The following is an 18,987-nucleotide window of genomic DNA, read 5'->3' as shown; positions in this document are numbered from 1 at the left end:
TCAGCGGGGATTTAGGAGGTTTAGTTTGGGATTTTCTCCATTTCTTTCAGTTATAGCAGGGTTTTTCTTGTTTTTTTTTATGTTGATGTGTAAAATATTCCGACTGACAGACTAGTCATCCTGTTTTGTTTTATTTGTAGTCTAGTTGAGAAAGTTTGTTTTTGTTGTCTCCTTTGTCTCACAAATGGCCTGATCAGCCAGTATATAGGTTCCCCTTTGTGTGCAGCTTAGGTTTTGTCTTTATTTGGTCAGTTCAGGCTGTTTAAGCTATAATAGTAGAACAGATGGGCCTCCTTCTCTTCTTCCATCTACAGGTTGAGCCAATTGCAACCGATTTTTCAGATGGCTGATGACTCAAATAGCCAGTGAAATTCTGAACACGCCGATATGCCACTTCAGTAGGTTATTTGCGACTTCAGTCATCTCAGACCAAGGATGTCAGTGCTAATAGTGAGATAACACACAAGGTGATAAATGTAGTAAATGGTCTCAATATAAAGATAGAGAGCAAAATATAAGTACATATATCTTAAATATGAATATAGAGGGCCAACATTTAGATCTCATATACAAAATATAGATATTGATGATGACGTACACATTTTAAGGTGTTCTATTCTAGCCAAAGTATAGGTACATGTATCTTATATGGACAAAGATGTCCAAGACTTTGCTTTCATTAATAGAAATATAGACATTGATGATGATGTACACATTTCTAGGCGCTCTCTTATCTCAAACGGCTTAAAAATAGTTTATATAGAGACCTTAATTGCTTTATATTAAAAATGTAAACTTGATCCACTGACAGACGGACTTGAGCGCTTGTTTCCAGTGACCCATGATTCGCGCCCTGCTGCTCCGTCATTGGACGAGCCTGTCTGCTCGCTTTCGCTTTCACTCCTTCACGGCTGCCCTTCGCGCATGCTCCCGACGGCGAGACGGCTCATGTGGTACCTCAAGAGTTTAATATTAGGTTAAATTATATCTATCGCTGCTATACAACTGCAACGTGGACATCACTGGGATGAAGAAAAGGCTTTAACACGCGTGTAGTGACATTATGATCTGTTGTTCCACGTAGTTGTTGAAATCAAAAGTGAAAGTAGTGGCGGTGCGTTTAAGTTCTCAGCAGTTATTTATCTTTATCATGTTGTTTTAACGTTAAACTTTGCCTACAACGCTAAGAACACGGAAACCGGACTCCACGATGATGATTGAAGTAGTTGTGCTTGGATGCTTCCTGACGTGCGTTTGTGGTAAGAGCATTCATCTTGGGTATATATTGACGCAGGCTGGTGGCTGTAAAAGTAGCAGTGCAAACTGCTTGCAGTTCAGCACATACGAAGGAAAAAGCTTTGCGTATTAAATGGATGATGAATGAATATTTACTTGGGTTTAAATGAAGCAGTTTGTCAAAGTAAATTCTTCTGGAAACAAGCAGTTGCTTTAAAAGACTAAACAACTAAACAAACTAAATCTCAGAACTGTTTCTGTTTCTGCCTGTAATTTGAACCAAGTTCAGTTATATTTCCCGGAAACTTTCAACATATTTTGAGGAAATAATGGACCCATAAAATAAGTGTTACTCTTGCTTCTGTTTAACAGTAATCTTCTGGTGCTTGTTTACCTTATGATGTTATGATGTGTATCTGCCCTTTGTTTTTCAGGTAATGGGGTTGCAGATGTGGTCCTTTCCTGCACCCTGGTGGAGGAGGGAACTGGATTGGGTGGGATGGGTGGTGGTGCCCTTTTCACACGGACTCCCGCTACTCTTGTCTTAAGAGACGTCACAGTGGCTCCTGACGAATCACTTGAGGCGCTCACTCCGTTTGTCCCACCTTCAGTCCCTGATCCAGATGCCATCCTGTTAGAGGCCAAAGGTTTGCCCTGCTTTCTCTGCTGATAAAGGCTGATGTAATATAAGCACAACCTGTGTTAAACTTCTTCTCTCATCCCTCTGTGACAGTCACATCACCTGAGATCCCCAATGTGGATGTGTTGCTCCATGCAGACTGCAATGAGCAGGAGGTGATTTGTGAAATAAGCCTTTACTCCCCCCGTGGATCCCAGGGAAGTTCAGATCCAGCTTATTTCATGGTGTCCCTTAACGTGGAGGGAATTGAGTTCAGCACCGCGCTGATTCTGCAGACTCTGACAGTGGAAAAGGACCAGTCGACCCTCATACAAAACAAACTGGGCCTGCCTCTCAGCCAGACCGGAACGCTTCTGACTGAGGGTGAGATCCAGACTTTAATATCTCACTTATTCTTATTGTATTGTTTCCATCGTTTCCATTCAGTAACATCAATCTCACTACTTTTTCCTCTGTTGTTGTCTTTGCTCTCTGTACCTCAGTGATATTCCTGGTGTTTTCCCACATAAAGTCTGTAACTGCACCTCTTAGAGGTGATGTTGTCCTCAACTGTGGATTCAGACAGCCGGAGATACCCTTAGCACAGGAGGTGGGCATTGAATGGCGACTGCAGCACAGAGGAAAAGGGCGGAAAGTGCTTGACATGAAGACAAAGTTGGATGATGCAGAAGGGAGCACAGTGGGTAAGTGATATGTGAGCAGGTGTACCTGGTCTCTTCTGGTTTATTTATGGTCTTTAGGAGGATTTAAAATCTGCTTTTTGTGGCCCCCGAGAGTGTTGATGATGGTACATTAGTGCCAGTTGGCTTCAGTGCTGAGGAAGTTCATGAATAAATAAAAGAAAACGGACTCTCAGTGCTCATTTTTAGTGAGGTTTTGAGGACAGTGTTTGCAAATTTCACAGTCACAAAAGCAGCCTTGCCAAGCGGCAGTTATAACAAAATGATAAACTTTAGCTCTACATATTTGGAGTATACAAACAAACATACACCAGTGATATAACATTACATTACAACAAGGCATCACAATAAGCAAAAAAAATCAAATGTAATACATAAACTAGGGTGATATTGCCTCATGAAATTAGGTTGAGTTGAGGTGTTTTTGTCAATTCCTTGTTGTCTTTTTTGTCCTCAGTGCATGCAGAAAGGAAGGGCTCAAGCATGAATATTGCCCAGGTTGTCGGTGAGGGTGACGCCTCTGTGACCCTGGCCAAGCTGAAGGTTTTGGATGAGGGGACCTACATCTGCACTGTCAGCTTAGGCCATTTCCATGCCCAGCAGATCATTCAACTCCACGTTATTCGTAAGTTTCACTCTAATCTCTCAATTCAGAAAAATCCACAGAAGGTCTGTCAACTCTTCCTCTGTTGCTCTTTGTTTCAGAACCACCCCATGTTTCACTCTCAGAGGAGAAGCTGGTTTTGAAGACAACGTCACGCCAGACACTGAGCTGCCACTGCGCTAAATACTACCCACTGGATGCTAAGGTCTCTAACTAGTGCACTATATTCTTACAGTGGATGCTAAACAGAGATGGGAAATACATAATCCTGCCTGACTATGACCAACAGGTGTTAATCTCAAGCGTTGAGGCTGTTTGTATATATTCCACTGATGCACTACAGGCATGTAATGTTTTCTTCATCCATGCAAGCAAACAAAAAACAAAGAAATCTTGGGTAATTATATTTAACCTGAGGTACCTATAGTGTTGCCCAGTTTTTACTAAATAAACCAAAATATGAAGTTAATAAATTTAACGACTAGCAGAAGTGTGGAAACTAAATAAATAACTAGTCTTAATGAAGCAAATAAATACAGTAAACTAACACATGAAACATATAATTAATAATCATTTGAAAAAAATATGCAAATAATATAAAGGTAAAAACAAGACAATAAAGATAGAATAGGACAAGTGTTAAAAAATATATACAGGGGCACAAAACTACTGAAAAGTCCTCATTAAAGTTTGATTGGTTGATTGATTCACAGGTCATAATTGTCCGCTTTCCTCTGCCCTTCAGATGGAGTGGTCATACCTCTCTCCGACAGACACAGAGCCTGTCGTGTTTCCAGATCAGGGCTCTCTGTCCAGCCATCGGCAGCACGGTGATGGGACTTATTCCCTGTCATCTCACCTCACTGTGCCCTCCACTGTTTCACCTGGAACCAAAATCACCTGCAGGGTGACCCACCCGGGCCTGAGCGCTCCTCTCTCCGTCAGTCTGGTGGTTGAAGGGCCACAGCCAGGTATGATTTACTGCATGTGTGGCTGTTTGTTTTTGTTGTTGTTGTTGTTGTGTTTTGAAGGAATCGTTTGAAGCTTTATCCTGCCAAGAGTTAATTTAGGAGATCAATACCACTCTTATATCTGTGCTGAAAATATGAAGCTACAGACTGGAAGTGGGGGGAAACAGCTAGCCTGTTTCTGTCTAAATGTAAAAAAATCTAAAGCTCACTAATAAACAGGTTATGTCTCATTAATTTAATCTGTATAAAAAACAATATGTGAAGATATGTTGTGATTTATGGGGGTTATGTTTCTGTTTCCTATAATATTAGAGTATAACACATAGTTGCTTTGACCCTAACCCTGTAGTTTAGGTCAAGTCACAATCTTTTGGATCATATCACAGCAGAAGGAAGTTTTTCACCAGAGTAAACAGTAGAAAACAGAATAATAATGTTTATTTTGCACATTAAACAGAAGCTTTTTATGTCTTGAGATTATTTATATGCACTACTTTTTGTGTACTGTATCTTGTTTTGCATCTATCATTTTTCCAACCCACCATGGATGAAACCTCGCTCACTTCCCATTACGACCCTTCACTGCCGTCCTTCCAATGCTTAGTTCTTGTCTCAGAAGTGTGTTGGAAAAATGACAGACGTATCTTGTATCTTGTGCTTAATGCGCTGTATAAAAACCCTGAACTGTTCTCTGTGTCTTTCGGTCTGCAGATTCCTATTGGTTCATTCTGGGTTTCCTGATCATCACTCTGCTCTTCTTCTACCAGGTCATGAGATAAGAGATATTCTGGTAGATAATCCTGATTTGAAACTGAGCCTAGAAAAACATCCTTTGTGTCATTTGTGAGTCTGTAAGTTATTACTGACTTCATTAGAAGCTCTCACTGCTTCTCTTAACTCTTCTTGCCTTCTGCTGAATTGAAGAATACAAATATTTGGGGGAAATGACTGTAATTAAATTTTTTGCTGTATATTTATTTGCTTTATAAATTTGTTGTTGAGTATTGTTGGTAACAGTTTATGCGAAGCTGAAGAAAGCAAAATTGGAAGCTGCATTTGTGTAACCTGCAACATATCAGATTCTAAGCATCTGGCATAAGACCCACATCTTAAATCACAAACTAAGCTTTTGAACCTTTTTTTAAAAAAACCTTTTATCACTGCAATTTCTATAATACTGACTTATTGACATGTGTTATGCCTGTTGAGTGCTGTGGGAAACATTACTAACTTTCTTCCATCACAGTATCCAGTGTGTTTGATGTCACCTCATCAGAGGACTAAAGTTTCTGTTTTACTCTCTGGAGATTGCAGATAGTAAAGATCACGTTAAATCTCGCATGTGTTGGCAGCAGGAACCCTCGGCTTCTCCAGCTTTTGTACTGTTGGTCCACACAAATTTTATTTTGTAAGAAAATATCAAATCAGACTTTGTTAATGTGTGTGGAGTCTAATATATAATTGATCTTGTTCAGTATTCAGAGTGTCAGTATACAAACCTACTTCTGCTTTAATGTGTCAACATGTTTTACAGTGTTGCAGCTTATCATCTTAAAGCAGCTGAAATACAACTGAAGTGAGCTGTTAAACAGTGACAGAACATGCAGTGAGACATGAGATTACTGATCTGATTCAAACAGGATGAAGTCGTCCAGGTGATCCTTGCTTTGTTACTGTTTCTGCTTATATGCACTGTCTTTGCTCCACTGATCATTCTAAAGTGGTGATTTTGTTTGCCGCTGATGTACTGTAAACATTGTCCATAGCTGAAGTTCCAAAATTTCCAAAGACCTCGTGTATGGCAGGCAAAGTTTGCATAAAATTATGCACAAGACATCTAGACTATTTCCATTTGGTGGAGTGGTGCAGCTATAAAAAGGAGTTGTGGGTTTGAATGACTCAGTGTAAACTTCACGCAGCTTTAGTGCAAAGTTGCAGCAAACCCATGCAGATTGTAAACTGATGGGAAATCTGGATGTTAAGGGGTTGTAGTTTCTTTTCTGGAAAGCATTTTTGTTGCACTATTTTCATTGGTACTGATTTAAATGTAGCCTGTGTTTTTATGTCTGGTTCTTGCTTGTTTCTGTGTGTGATGTGTGATTTCGTTACTCTTCTTGTAATTTATGTTTCACAATGAAAGATTTTGTGACCCAGTAACGTCGTTTATGGTATTTGACATTATCACTAATGACACATTTCTTGAATTACATCTGAAGCTCTGTTGAAGTTTCTCTTTCATTCAGAAGCGGTATATTGCTTTAAGAAAGCTGGCATCACTTGAAGAAGAGTCAATTGCAGAATTTTTTTTTCAACAAGGTTTAAATTGGCTCAGTATGTCAAAACATAAAGGTCAGCACGCAGTTCTGTTGATGATTTGTTTATTGGCATCAGCAAAAGTGTTAAGCATGCATTTGTTTTCGCAAATCCCGTTGCATCTCTTACTGCATTTTCAGGTTGTAAATCACAAAACATGTTCTCATATCTCATGTGGTAATTGCCTGATAATATTGTTGCACAGTATCATCAGATAATTATGGCTAACTGCTACAATTATGCATCAATGCATTTTGCACATAAGGTTGTTCATATTTTCTCAATGTTATCAACTCTCAAAATCAGTCCGAAGAGCGGAAAATTTGCTTTTCTTTTATATCCAACAACCCCCCCAGAAAACCTGAAAGAATTTATAAACACATTTTCCGGAGCATAATCTGACAGATGTGTACTACAATACCACATGTTTTTAACAGTTTACTACAGTAGCAGTTGTTTGCAGTCTCTGGATATAATTTTTTTTCTCTCAAAAGCAAGTGAAATTAACAAAATTTGGCAAACTCTTGAGCATCATTGCATTGCATAAGCAGTAATTATCAGATCAGAAAGACATTATACACAGGTCCTTTAAACCACTAACAAAAGAAAATGTACAATCGGCAGTTAGATTCAGAAATGGCAGATACACAGGTCACACAAAGAGGCAAAACTATGGACACCGTTTGCCATGCAAGTTAGAAACACCTCATTTTTGCCATTACCATATTGCAGGTGAGTCTGTATTTATGTGAGTGAGGGGGGAGAGGGGAGGGCCAGGTGGCTCTGGGTTTTTACATTATGTCCTTTTTCCCATTTTCCCGCTTGTTGGAGATCAGGTCAACTTAAACGACAATCAAACAGACACGTTGTCTGCAAAACTTTCCAAACAAGTTGGCATTTGTACCTGTTTGAAATGTGACGCTACACATTCATCTGTCTATGGCTGTGACTCTGTCCACCTCAGAGCTCAGAGACCTGCCTCTGGGTCAGAGCAGTCAGTTCATGTATACAGTAGATTGTCTGTTAGTGGCTGCTTGTCTGTTTGTCTTGCTGTGCATCTTACTATGCCACCACCTGAGGTACAAAAACCAAGGTGAAATGAAGCATAGTTATAGAACTACTTTATCAATAATCAGTCCAGAATTAAATTTGTTTTATTTATACAGGACAGAAATGCTGCAGTACTCATACTACCTTTCCCTGAATCACTTCTTCCTTTCCTTATACTCTCACTGTCATTACTGAACGTTGCAAAAATAAGAGACTACGTGAGAGAAAGTTGGACAGGAAAGGAAATGAAAAGGTTACTAATAAAAGCCTACCAGCTAAACATGGAAAAAGCTACTGGCTACAATGCTCTGGATCACAAATACACACACGCGCATACAACAAAAATGTTCGTAATCTTAATCTAACATGACCTTGTGTTAGTAAGTAGCAATGATGGTAGCAGTTGTGACAGAAGGAGTGTGTTAGTCGGGTATGTCAGTATCAATTTACAAATGTAAGACTCTCAAAAAAGGTATTATGAACAAGCTTTGGCGTACCTGGGGTAGAAAGGACAGCAAACTCTGGTTCAGTCTCCCTGCACACATTCACCTTTCTGTACATTGTACATTTCCCCCCGTAGCTCTGCTCAGAGGGCCGAGCCCCGTGTGTTCCCCGTGTCACATGAATTCTCTCTCCCTCCTTCCCTTTCTTTCTCCCTCCTTCACTCTGCCTGCTGCGTCCTTCAATAATACATGAGGTACAGAGACGGGAGAGAGTGAGTGAGACTTGACGCCAAACCGGTGGAAGAAAGCAACAACAAGAAGGGAGGGAAAGAGGGACAAAAGAGAGCAGAGACACCTAGAAACACTACTGTCATGTATAAGTGCAAGATGGTTTGATGGAAGACTGTGATGAGAGGAAGGAGAGGACGGATAAAAGGGGGTGCTTGGGTTTCTTTTTTTTTTTTCTCTTCCCTCTCATGTCATTCTCAAGTCCATATCCATGTGTATTGATGGGCTGAGCTCAGTAGAAGAAGTACACTGCAAATGAAGGAGAGAGGGGGAGGAAGTCAGTCTCTTGCATCTGCCAGTAGAGCACTTCATCAAATAGAGAACAGGCAGCTGAGCTCTCCTTATATGGATGAGCTCTACTGTATAGATATTTCATAAACAGGTATCAAGATGATCTTCTACTCACAGAATATTATTCCAACCACAATGACTCCAATGATACCCATCATGATCATCATCTGCAAGGAGAAAACAGTTTACTATAGTGGGACATGCTTTGATGAAGAAAGTTAAGGTGCACTGTGACTATGAGTTCAAAAAGAAACATCTGAACAACAAACCATTTAAGGCCCTTCAGACTCTTTGCATTTGTTGTGCTTCAGTTGTGCACCCTCTTATTTCTGAGTCTGTGTAGTGAAAACTGTACAATAACAGACCTCTTTTCCCCATTTTCCCCAAAGCATCTGCTCAGTCTTCCACAGCAGCTCATTAAGAGATTAACGTGTGGAGAGCAGGATGACGGCGTCCCCACAATGGACACGGTGTGTTCGCCTCAGCACACCTCAGCATGAACAGTCGTTTGATGCTTTAAAAATAAAGGAGCTGAAGATCTGGTTCGCACTTCATTTTTAATTCTCTTCCAGCTCTATATGCATACGTACCTCTACGTACCACACCACATGCTAACAGACTCAGACTCAGTAATAACAATTTGTTTAATGGACCCACACTAATGCGCCCACCTTGCAGTTCTTCCACCAGTACTTGTTCTTTAGCTTGGCTGCGCAGCTTTCAAACTGGGAGGCTCCGGCTTGGAGAGCATCCGCTCTGTCATCCAGCTCTGAAAGCTTCTGGTCCCTTTCCAAAACCTTGTCCACGTTCACCCTCATGATATCCACCACCTAGCTCGCAGTGGCGAGGATGAGAAAGCATTTGGCAGTGGTGGGGATGAGAGACAAAGAGGATGACAAGCACGGTTAAAGGAAAGCGAGACAGGGGACAAAGGGTTTTCTGCAGCCATACCATAAACCATGCAATGCATTTGAAAAATGCACAGAAACTGTCATATATTAACAAGACCAGACCTTTCCAGAGAACATGAGAGCAACAACAAACATTTTACATGCTTGTTTGTCCAGTATAAGCGCTGTGCATACGCTGTAGATATTTCATGATTAAGTCATGTGGCTCACCAACTGCTTTAATACTGACGCATTGCTTGTAACATCAAACTCTTAGTCTGGCTCGGGCCAGCTCACCTCCTCGACTTGGGCCTGTGTCTGCTGTAGCCTGCGGTTGCTGCTGGTATTGGGTGGAGGGGCAGGGCCCCCGCCTGGGGCTCCATCTGCACCGGGGGCTCCTGGAGCACCGGGGGCTCCAGCTGGGGCAGCATCTGGGGCAGACCTGAGAAGAAGCACAAGGAAGTGAGATCGGAGTGAAGGAGTGATCTATGGTAAGAGTAACTAACAGGCACAATGGAGGGGAGATAAAGCCTCCGCATAGCCAAAGGAGAAAACTGCACATTATGCAGGGGAGAGTGGAGATGTAGGACGAGGAATGCAGATGGTAGGACGTAAAGGGGGGAGGCAAGAGGAGAGAATGAGCAAGAAAATGAATGAAACAGAAAATCCTCTCCAGGAAGATACTGGATGAATAATGGGAGCAGGAGAGGAAAAAAAAGATGGGAGAAGTTCTTGTGATGGATTACAGAGAGCTGGGTGGGACTGAGAAGAAGAGGTAAGACTGGAAAGTGATGTGCAGAGAACGGGTTAATCCAGCAGGGGGTGGGGGGACTGGGTACAGGAGGTTTAAAACTGAGCAAACAAGCTCCTAGGGGGGAGCAGCCGCTGACCGGCCTGACCGACAGTTAATACAAATCACTGCAGCAGGACGAAAAAGGTCTTAACCTCATGAACCATCAGTCTTTTTAACATGAATGTTCCTGGTGATGATGGTGAACTGAAAGCCTCTGAACCACAACGCATTAACAAAATATTATTATTCTCTTTAGGTATGTGGAGTGAAATAACTAAAAAGCTCAAAATAACTCTATCCAGGCTTTAGAGTGGCAGCAGTCAGCCCCTGCATACATAATTTAGTGATGCTGTGACGGAACATTTTACTTGCGTCAGCAAAATCCATCAAGCTGAAAGAAATTCAGCAGCAGTTCAGTTTAAGACCCCCTGCCCCCAACATGCATGGAAAAACATGCAAGGAAATAAACTAGTTTGAATATATATTCATTCAGAGCAGCTTGAGAGAGATTTTTCGTGCAGTTATAATGAAAAGAGCGCAGCAGAAAAGCCGCATTAATACTCACATCTTCTATGCAGCTGTTTGAACTGACTCACGGGCAGCGGAGGAGGAGGAGGGGTGAAGGGCTGTGAAGCAGGAGAGGGAGGGTCTGAAGTACAAAAAACAAACAAAAAAACAGCAGGATCAAAGAAAAAAGACGATGATTTCTAGGCACTGGTCCAAACGAAAGTCCAAATTTTCAATCAGCAAAGTGATCAAAGTGCCGAGCTGACTGTAAACTGAGGCGGGGGGCTCGTGGCGCAGTGGAAGCGATCTTCTAGCGGTGCATTTATACTGCAAGTCGTCAGCAAAGTACCGCAATACCGAGGCACGTAAACGGGTCGGGCGATAATTCACTGTGTGACCGGACTGGAGAGCAGGAAGTGAAGGAGAGCGACGCGAGCTCAGGAGAAAAGTACTTCTGAATGATAATCCATTCGAGGGAGATCCACGGACGCGTAGATTCCTGCGCGGCTGCCTCCAGCTCCACCAAGTGATGCTGCGTCCTTATAGAGCTGCTCCTGGATGCTGAGACGCAGCGTTGATTGGCTGGTTGTTCAGTTGCTTCTTCTCAAAGCTACTGGCGAATGCTTGCAATTTCAAAATTAAGGAGGAAAAAAAAAGTCCAGTCATGAGAATTCAGTTGTCTGTCTTTGATTTCTGTCACCCCCACCTCTCTCTCTCTCTCTCTCTCTCTCTCTCTCTCTCTGCGCGGATGGATGTGCGTCTTGTGGGAAGTGCGGTAGTTTCGCCCGTGAAGTGCTGTGGCACTGTAGGCTACTGCAATAATGCGTCTCTCCTCCTGCCTTCTCCACTTGGACTCGTAACGACAGTGCGGTACCCCCCTCCCCTCCCCTCCCCTCCCCTCTCCTCCCCTCCTCTCTCTCTCTCCCTACACTTTGCAGTACTGCAGCTCGGTGTCGGATAGGGCGGCAGGACGACACTGCGGTACAGTGGATGCCTACAGAGTGTTGACTCGACTGTTTTCTCCCTGGCCTGGGATTCTCCCATTTCCCCCCTCCTACTGCTCCCGTACAGTGTTACCCTTTGCATTTCCTCTCGTTTAATTCGGAACAGACTCCTTCCTTCACGCACCCTCTGCTCTATTTTCCATTTTGACTCTATGTGCATTAAGAGAGGGAAGTCAGTGAGTAAAAACAGGAGAAAGTCTAATGACAAAATGGCCATTTGGAGGAAAGAAAAGTGAAACCTAACAAAATATGATCCTCTTTATGGAGAGAAACGCACAGATATAATCCGTGGCCAAAAGTATATGGACACCCTTGTCTACTCCTGTGCACTTCTGGTCTGGGGTTCTATTCGTGTTTTGGCCTTGGACCTTTAGTTCCATTAAGCACAAATTACATTACACCCATTCCCAGTGTTTCCAAAGCTTTTTGAACTTGTGATCCTTTTAACCAAAGCATTTCCTTCTTCTCACGATCCCTTGTCACAGGTTGCAGGTCTATGAGCTGTTATCTATCCAATCTCTCACAATAAAAAAACAAAGACTAATACAAAACACAAAAAATAACCACACTTTCCAGCAGACACAACTTTTTTTAATCACCCCATGACCACTCAGATGTACCTCTTGACTCCAGGTTGGAAGCTACTGTCTTAGGTTTTCCACTCTGTGCAGAAAGCAAGGTTCAAAAGGCAATGACCTTGCCAGTTTTGCATCCAAGGACTTGACTGAACTGTACAGAGCCGTGACCTCAACCCCAGCCAACATCTTCAGGATGAACTGGAACAGCAGGTTGGAACCAGCAACACCAGAGCCTGACCTCACTGATGCTCATGTGGCTGGACGGGAGCAAATCCCTGCAGGCAGGTTCTGAAATATTGTGAAAGGTCTTCCTGGAAGTTGTTAAAGGAGCATATTAACAGCCCCGTTTTTAAGAATGAGATGTTCATTATGATCTGCACTGCTGGCCTTTGACCTCTGCGGGTTGGAGCTGATTCTCTATCCTGAGAGAAAAATAATCATAGCATTTTTTTCTATAGCTACAGAACAAATATGACCTGCTTGTCGCTGTCTGGGAGGCAAAGGAGTTCATGTTTGTTAGAGGTAATAAAACAAGGCTTCTTTTCCAGTCCATTTTTACAATGTATTTTCAGGCCTTTACATCATATATGTTAATCATTAAACAGAAGTACAGGAAGTATGATGCTCTGAAAAGCACACAGTGTTTATGAATATAATAAATTGGGGGAAAATGGCAATATACAGCACTTCAACAGCATGTAATCACACAGATAGACTCCAGCAGTCCTCATCGTTCAATGTTAGCGGTGTTTGCCAGTGCGGTTGAAGCGTCTGTACAGGAAGCGGATCCTCTTCTCCAAGTTGTGTCTGTCCAGCGTCATCATTCTGTCTCCCACCATCCTCTTCTTTCTAATTAGACGCTGCAGTTCATTGCCTTTGAAAGCCTTCAGCCAGCAGGGAGCCACAATGAGGTCTTTGGGATGAGCTTTGAAGTCCCCTGCAGACACAAAGGGAAAGATTCGTTTGTGCACAGTGTATGTGTGATAAAGGGGAGAGAGAGCAAGCCAAAGTGTGGGCAAAGCACAGCTGGTGAGGAGTTGGGAACTGGGGTACAGATCAAAAGCCGGGGTGTTTCAGTGGTCTCGCATTTATTCGCCTCATGTATGCACAATTTATCTTTTCAAACAGTCTGCTAAGGACTTCTTCTGCAGTTGAGCATATAGTAAAACTGTCTGAAAAAGTCTAGCAATTCATATCATGACTTAACACAAGGCTTTATTTCTCTGATTCCTCTACACCAACAAGGAAACATAATCAGATGATATAAAAAACATCTGAATCCATAGTTGCATATTACATCCTAACAGTTTTATTCCACACTGAGACAATCAACCAAAAACTTCATTCAACAAAACCAACAAAATGGGCATCAAGTGGTTCTGGGCACTTACCTAAGATGCCTATGTTATCATAAACTCCATACATGCTCCTCTTCTCTGTCCACCTGTCCACTGTCTTCAGCTGAGGGATGGCGTGCATCTTGATCTGACAGCATGTTCCTGAAGAAAGCACATTGTTTCATGTCAGTGCTCAGTACCTCAGTATCTTCTGCACATTTAGTGTTGCTACAATTAGTAGATGAATTACTTAATCAATCAAGATAAAACTAATCACAAGTATTTTTTTTTTTTTTTTTAAGAATTGCTCAATACTCACTGGTTCCAGCTTCTCAAAATTGAGGGTTTTGCTTTTATAAACTGGACATTTTTGGGTTTTAGAAAACATTATGGGAAAATTGCAATAGGCATGTTAAATGATCAACTGATTATCTGAAATAATGATAATAATAATACTACTAATAATAATGAAACTATTTGTAAATTGCAGACATAACTCATTAATGCACATTACAACCTCACGTGATGTTTATGACTTTCTAATTTTTTACTTGTTACACATTTTCCGTCTTATTGTTTACTCTCCTTTACTTGTGTATACCTGCAAATACGTTTGGAGTAGGGTTGGGTGGTATGATGGTATACACCATGTGATGGTAGACATGTGTCCACTAATAAAGATTTGGCAATACCCTTTCCAGCACGGGAGCTATCCCTGGAGCTGTATTTACACACTGCCAGTGTGTAGAGTAGCTGCTTCGTAGTCTCTGGTACTCCACCCCTCACCTAAATCAAACAGCATATTCCCAGTAAGTGAGAACATGTCTGACATGGACAAGTGTCCTCTATGTGTGAAAGAGACCTGATTCTGCGGACACTGTGCAGAGTTCATAAGAGAAAATTGTTTTATTGCCTGTGCTATATGTTCAGTGAGCTACAGTAACTCACCAGTTGAAATGGTCCTGGCTGTGTGGAGCAGAGTCCCAGCAGACTGACAGAAGGACGCTCCAGCTTTCAGTAATCCTCCCAGTACAGACATGTCTCACGTTTTCTGAAATAAAACATCAACTATTAACATCACATGAAAGGAATTCATCTTACTCACGTAAAGTGGTTATTCAACGCGTAATAACGGCGTGTTCAATGCGTTTACTTTCTATCAAACACAACGTTAGCTTTGTTAGCTTTTCAAATAACTTTACACTGACCCTTAGCTTTAGCATTAGCTAAAACATTAGCTACATGCAACGAAGAGTTATGAGCATTACCAGTGTCCACGTCCAGCAGCGGTCATGTGCCAATTAAATCTTTCCTTATTAGTGCAACAAACTAGAAATTATGGCCGTATGCGGAGATATGACACTTAAAACTAGCTATGAGTTATTGAGACTTCAACATGGTCCTGATGGCCGCGTCCATCTTACTCTGTGTCCCACAATGCAACGCGTTAGTACCGTATTGTCGTCAGAGCAGCGCAAAAACAATCGTTTGACGGTCTTTGCACCTTTTCACGAGCATTTTTTCACCCAGTAGAGGGAGGTAATGGTACCAGAGGACCAAAGAACCACAAGCTTGCAGTGTGAAACAGAAGAAGCATTTCTTCAGTAAAAAGTAGCAATATATAGGCGACTACACTGCAAGTAAATCTTCTGCATTCAAAACTTTACTAAAGTAAAAGTATGTCAAGTACTATATCTGGCAGTGTTTTACTAGTTTATATGATGTTTTTGAATCAATATTACTTCTGCATTAAAGTGTATGTTGCTTTTTACTGCTGTGGATGTTTATGCTTGAGGTATTTTTAAATACTGCTGGGTCGTTTATTCTACAGCAACACATCATATTCCATAAGATCATTGTATGTTTGTAGCATCCTGCATCCTCCATGAGCTCAGAAGAACAGCCTGTTTTAAGCTTTGTGGAAAAATGCATTTTCCTTCTAATCCAAGGGGCCTAAATCGTTTATTTTATCTTAAGATGTCTGAGAATTTTCTCAACCCACAAAGGAAAGCTTAACCCTGCAGTTTATCAGAGAACTTCACACTGAAAATGACCACATCTGCAGATACAGGGCACATGGACAGGAAGGGTATGAAAAGTAATTTGTAGCTGGAGCTGTCAGTCATACAATAGCACAATATTGTACAATTATAATATAAACTTGCATAAAATGCGTACTTAAGTACAGTATTTGAGTGAAATTACTTAGTTACACGCCTCCTCTGCATGCTAGCAAAACAAAAATGGCCAATTGTGTAATGGAGTTACACATATCTATCTTACATTGTTCTGGTGCTTATCTATGAAAGGGAGGGACAAAGAAAATCAGATAAGTGATCCCTTACACAACGAAAATCTTGTGTACATGTGTCTACATCATGCTTTGAGTACTTGTGTACTTAAAGGAGGATGTAATCCCTTTTGGATTAAGTTCTCTTTGATCCAATATCATCATTTAAATCCTATTACTTTTAGAAAAGTGGGAACACTATTGTTACATTTATGTGGTTTTGTGTGTGTGTGTGTGTGTGTGAGTGTGTGTGTGTGTGTGTGTGAGTGTGTGAGTGTGTTTTTGTGCTGGATAATTGAAAATTTCTTAGGTTGAATATCAGATTTGACTGATCAGTTTTAATCACTGACATCGAACCACTCGCTGGAATAAAAACATGAAAACCTGCAGACATCAAGGCTGTTACACCCTCTCTCTCTCCCTCTTCACACACACACCCACACACACACACACACACACACACACACACACACACAAACACACACACACACACACACACACACACACACACACCACAAACATTCAGATGCACAGACACGGACTGATACTTTCAGTCTTACTGTTATAAAGGCTTGGATGGAATATTTTGTCATTTTCAAAGAAACAAGTGCACCAAAACTGATCTTTGTCTTTATTTCATTTTTGCTAAGACGTCAGCGAGTGTGCGTGGAAATTTAAACCAGACAAAACATTTTTTTAACATTAGATTCCATCCAGCTGTGACTTAAACCACACTGCAATGTCCTCTGCAGAGAAGACTTACTGTCTTTCTGTAAGTGTGCTGTGTGTTTCGTTTAATCTGCATTAAAATAATGCTTTTGACTTTCCTTTACATGTGCAAAAACCTCTGTGCTGAGATACTTTGGAACCACAATAGAATAAGAAACACAATACAAATGATTGAGTATGAATCAATTTATATGTGCAGGAGGTGAAAGGAGCACCTGCTGAAGAGTGCGAGCGAGAATAAAAGACAAGCATGTAAAAGATGCCGTGCTTTTCACTGAACTCTTTCCAAAATAAATAGTTATGATGCACTTTGCTTTTGCATCATAGATACACAGTCATGTTTCCATATAGCGCTCAACACGCTGCTGAGCAAAATGCTGACTTAGCAAAATTAAAGAACTTCTCAGCAGAGCCACATTCTTTATCTGTGCTCTGCTTCCTCTGCCAGTAAAGCTCAGTGGAACATTATATTTCATCACGTACACATACATACTGCTATATATTATCGCAGCAGTTATTGAAATTAAACCGCCACAGGGTTTACAATAAGTCACAAACTCTTACACCTGAGAATTTCATGTGCTTTATTGCTTATTAAGGGTTAATGCTGAAAAAATGCATTGTGACAAGAACTGACATAATGCAGTGGCACTTGACACAGGAACAAACTACTCACTTGCTGAACCTCTACAGAGGCAATTTGACTATTTTCCAAGCTCATCCTTATTAACATAATCATCTGCTTTCCCTCAAACTCAAAGCTGAACTGTTTCCATGCAAGGGGCATTTTCCTTCACAGTATTTTCACCTCATATTCAGATACAGTGGAGGTGACTAAACATGAGCTCTAGGAAAGACCACCTCACAATCAGTGACACACGCATGCCCCCGACACTGAGCTTCACAAGTACAGTTTGTACAGTTTATTGTTCTTTTTTTTTTTGAAGCCACAGCCTGAAACAAATATGACAGAGATTTAAATTTGAAGGCTCACAGTGTTTGATGTAAGGTTGAAGCTCTAGGTGGACGAGATAAAAAGATTTAAGACTTACAGAATCACTCACCCAACAGTCACATGGCTTTTACCAAGGAAAAAGTCTTCACAAGATCATGAACAACAGCTCTGTGGTTTCACCCACACATTCTCGGTTGTATATATCTTTCTGTATCTATCTACCCATCTATGTATCTATCTGTATCTATCTATACGTCTATCTATCAAGCAGTGCTTTCATCTTAGAGCAGGCTTTTTAAACCATTTTTAATTAGTGTTTCCAAGTTTCTACAAGTTTCTTCGTTTGTTGAAAAATGCAGAAACACCTGAAACATGAGGTGGAACTCTCTTAATTTTCCTCATTTTATTGTCTGTAAGGTTTCAGTCATCACAGTAAGACCAGCTTTGCTTTCGTCTGTCACAAGTGTCTTATATTGTTTAATTGGGAACCCAAATCTTTGTCTCTCACAAGCTCTCGTAGTCTAAGACGATGAACATAGATGGATCGATGGATAATGTATATCTCTTATATTGTATGTTTAATATATTATATTGTCTTATATTGATATGGCAAGGTGTTTTTTGGAACTGCACAGATGAGCATTGAGAAGAACCAAATCATAAATATGTGTATACACTCACAGGTATGTACATGTGTGTAACATACAGGTAAATATACCACAGATACAACACACTGTAGTTGTGCCCAGATATAAAAAAGCATCATATACAGATACAGATATAAAAGCATTTTAACGTGTTCTTCAGCTGTTTTAGCTTCTCCTTTGCAGACATGTTTCATATTATCACACCTGTGTTGTACTGTGTCATCATTCATTTTCTGTTCATACTGTGTACTGTGTACTATGTACCAGCACAGGAGGATTATCAGTTCTTGACAAATACATTAATAAAACTTATCTGTTCACAACTACATTAGTGTGTTGAAGACGAATTATTAAATATTTATTACTTCTTCTAAATGCTAAACGGGAGGTTTAAGTTAAATGTTACCAGTCAGGGTAAAAAAAAAGTAGTTGATTATATAGTTAATGTTGAAAACACAAACAGAACCAGGACCAGTTCAAAGACATTTTCGCTATTACTTTGAACCTATATTTTCAGATTTTAAAGTATTTACAATGAATGCCTTTGGTTGACAATCAGTGAAATATGCTAAAATATAGGCCGCAAACCAAACGTTTGACTGGCAGTGTAGGCCTGTTTCTATTGTAGCGACACTGTTGTAAGAACTGACGAAAAGGAAAACAGAGAAGCGAGAAAGAAGCGGATGATTCATTTTCATGAATATCCATCAGAACAAGGCACCGTATCACTAAATGGAGTCG

At 40.9% G+C, this 18,987-nt stretch overlaps 3 protein-coding genes across 3 annotated transcripts; 1 reads left to right on the top strand and 2 right to left on the bottom strand.

The window, feature by feature from the left end:
• Positions 1 to 928: 928 nt before the first annotated feature.
• tapbpl (TAP binding protein like) lies at positions 929 to 6,182 on the top strand. Its single transcript, XM_076737539.1, has 8 exons — positions 929 to 1,259; positions 1,671 to 1,883; positions 1,970 to 2,239; positions 2,359 to 2,559; positions 3,014 to 3,181; positions 3,262 to 3,365; positions 3,906 to 4,131; positions 4,843 to 6,182. Exons 1-8 carry the CDS (start codon positions 1,211 to 1,213, stop codon positions 4,908 to 4,910), a joined length of 1,299 nt encoding a protein of 432 aa, XP_076593654.1. The 5' UTR covers positions 929 to 1,210; the 3' UTR covers positions 4,911 to 6,182.
• Positions 6,183 to 6,492: 310 nt separating this feature from the next.
• On the bottom strand, positions 6,493 to 11,684 carry vamp1b (vesicle associated membrane protein 1b). Its single transcript, XM_076736998.1, has 5 exons — positions 10,765 to 11,684; positions 9,704 to 9,848; positions 9,188 to 9,346; positions 8,632 to 8,683; positions 6,493 to 8,474 (listed from the first exon to the last, which is right to left on the bottom strand). Coding segments are annotated over exons 1-5 (375 nt in total). The 5' UTR covers positions 10,767 to 11,684; the 3' UTR covers positions 6,493 to 8,457.
• A 598-nt stretch (positions 11,685 to 12,282) lies between these two features.
• mrpl51 (mitochondrial ribosomal protein L51) lies at positions 12,283 to 15,066 on the bottom strand. Its single transcript, XM_076737324.1, has 4 exons — positions 14,894 to 15,066; positions 14,574 to 14,676; positions 13,680 to 13,787; positions 12,283 to 13,225 (listed from the first exon to the last, which is right to left on the bottom strand). The coding sequence occupies exons 2-4, from the start codon at positions 14,662 to 14,664 to the stop codon at positions 13,029 to 13,031; spliced, it is 396 nt and encodes a 131-aa protein (XP_076593439.1). The 5' UTR covers positions 14,665 to 14,676; positions 14,894 to 15,066; the 3' UTR covers positions 12,283 to 13,028.
• Between the last annotated feature and the right edge of the window lie 3,921 nt (positions 15,067 to 18,987).

The sequence above is a fragment of the Chaetodon auriga genome, chromosome 8, assembly GCF_051107435.1.
Source record: "Chaetodon auriga isolate fChaAug3 chromosome 8, fChaAug3.hap1, whole genome shotgun sequence".
Lineage (NCBI taxonomy): Eukaryota > Metazoa > Chordata > Actinopteri > Chaetodontiformes > Chaetodontidae > Chaetodon > Chaetodon auriga.
This window is presented reverse-complemented; position numbering and strand designations above follow the sequence as displayed.